General features: G+C 42.8%; 1 protein-coding gene across 1 annotated transcript in view; it reads right to left on the bottom strand.

Moving 5' to 3' along the window:
* The window catches only part of LOC118741912 (EGF domain-specific O-linked N-acetylglucosamine transferase), a 5,656-nt gene extending 4,294 nt beyond the window's left edge, over positions 1–1,362 (bottom strand). Inside the window, 3 exon segments of the mRNA XM_036473885.1 lie at positions 8–169; positions 223–1,138; positions 1,140–1,362. Of these exon segments, the coding sequence (XP_036329778.1) occupies positions 8–169; positions 223–1,138; positions 1,140–1,306 (1,245 nt within the window). The 5' untranslated portion in view covers positions 1,307–1,362.
* Positions 1,363–1,368: the final 6 nt, after the last annotated feature.

Below are 1,368 nucleotides of genomic sequence, written 5' to 3'. Positions count from 1 at the left end.
CTTCGAGCAGCTCGTCTTCATTCAAAATTTGTCGATACTTTGTGCGGCGTGATAGTAAGGTAATGCGCAACTTAGCTTGCTGTAAAGGTGGGCGAAATGGTATTTGTAAACGATGCAGTATGAATTCAGAGAAAGCGCGAAATAAGCCGCTACCTTCACAGCCATGAATCTGAAAGACTTTTGATCAGTACTGAGGTAGAAAAATATAAAAGCGCAACTTACCAACGGTGTATTGTAGAAGAGACCAAAAATCATGCGTGGCAATAGAGGCAATACCACATTTCGAAAGCATACACGCTTTCCTTTTACATCGTTCAACGTCCATACTCGATTATCGGAAAATGCTTTGAATGTCTCCGCAAATGGCGAATCATATGGATATGTTTCCCATATCAAGATACGCGTATCGGTGTGGAATGCCAGTGCATGAGACTGGTTCACAAATAGTGAGGCGTATAAGTTGAAGAAGTCACAGAAGTGGTGATACATATTGTAAGTAGCATCAATTTTCATAATAAAAGTGGGCGTATCTACAATTAAATCACATTCGCCACTTGTCATTAGCGGCATTGGCAATTCGTCGAAATTACGCAACTCTGGTGCCCAAGACTGCAGCGCGCCCATATGATCAAGCTCCACCTGTAAGCGTGTTCTATTCAACTGACAATGTCCCAATATTTGACTCGGCTTCAGCACATCCATATGATAGCGTATAAGTTCTTTGCGTTGTATTAGATCACGGAAATCTAAAAGCGAGTTGCATCCACGACAAAAGCGTAAATACTTGCTGCACTCCAGTGAAGAATCGGTGATATAGCTAGGCTCTCACATAAGTGATAACTCGCTGATTTGTTGTTGTATGTAACCGAAATCGGCTTGATAGTAAAAAGTGCTCACTTGAGCAGGTTTACTTTGCACCCAACCATGGTGTTCACCGGGGCAAGTGGGTAATTGAAAACGTCTCTTTTCATCACAGTCAAGCTCATGACCCCAACATGAAGTGGAGTCGGTCTGGCCGCCAGACACCGTCACAGTTGTTGCGACCGCTGCTTCTGTAGTAAGTACTGCTGCGTCATTTGATCTAAATGTGGAGGCGTTAGTTTTAATAGCGCGCTGACATTCTTCACTCAGTGCACACTTGTGGGAAGGTATTCAAATAGCGTATCAAATGATCGGCTGGCAAATTTGGCAAAGGTGTACGAAGCGAATGCTGCTTAATAGTTCCGGTTGCAGCTTCTTCGGCATGCACGCACGAATACGTAAGTTGACTTAGAAGTAAGAGTATTAATGTTGTCTTGAGATTCATTTTTTACAGCGGGTTTAATTTTCTACGTTAATAGAGTGAAAATTCACAACGATCCACTTGCC

The sequence above is a fragment of the Rhagoletis pomonella genome, unplaced genomic scaffold (genome assembly GCF_013731165.1).
Source record: "Rhagoletis pomonella isolate Grant_MI unplaced genomic scaffold, Rhpom_1.0 Rhpom_scaffold_00006, whole genome shotgun sequence".
In the NCBI taxonomy this organism is placed as follows: domain Eukaryota; kingdom Metazoa; phylum Arthropoda; class Insecta; order Diptera; family Tephritidae; genus Rhagoletis; species Rhagoletis pomonella.
The sequence above is the reverse complement of the archived record's forward strand: the minus strand, read 5'-3'. Positions and strand labels throughout refer to the sequence as shown.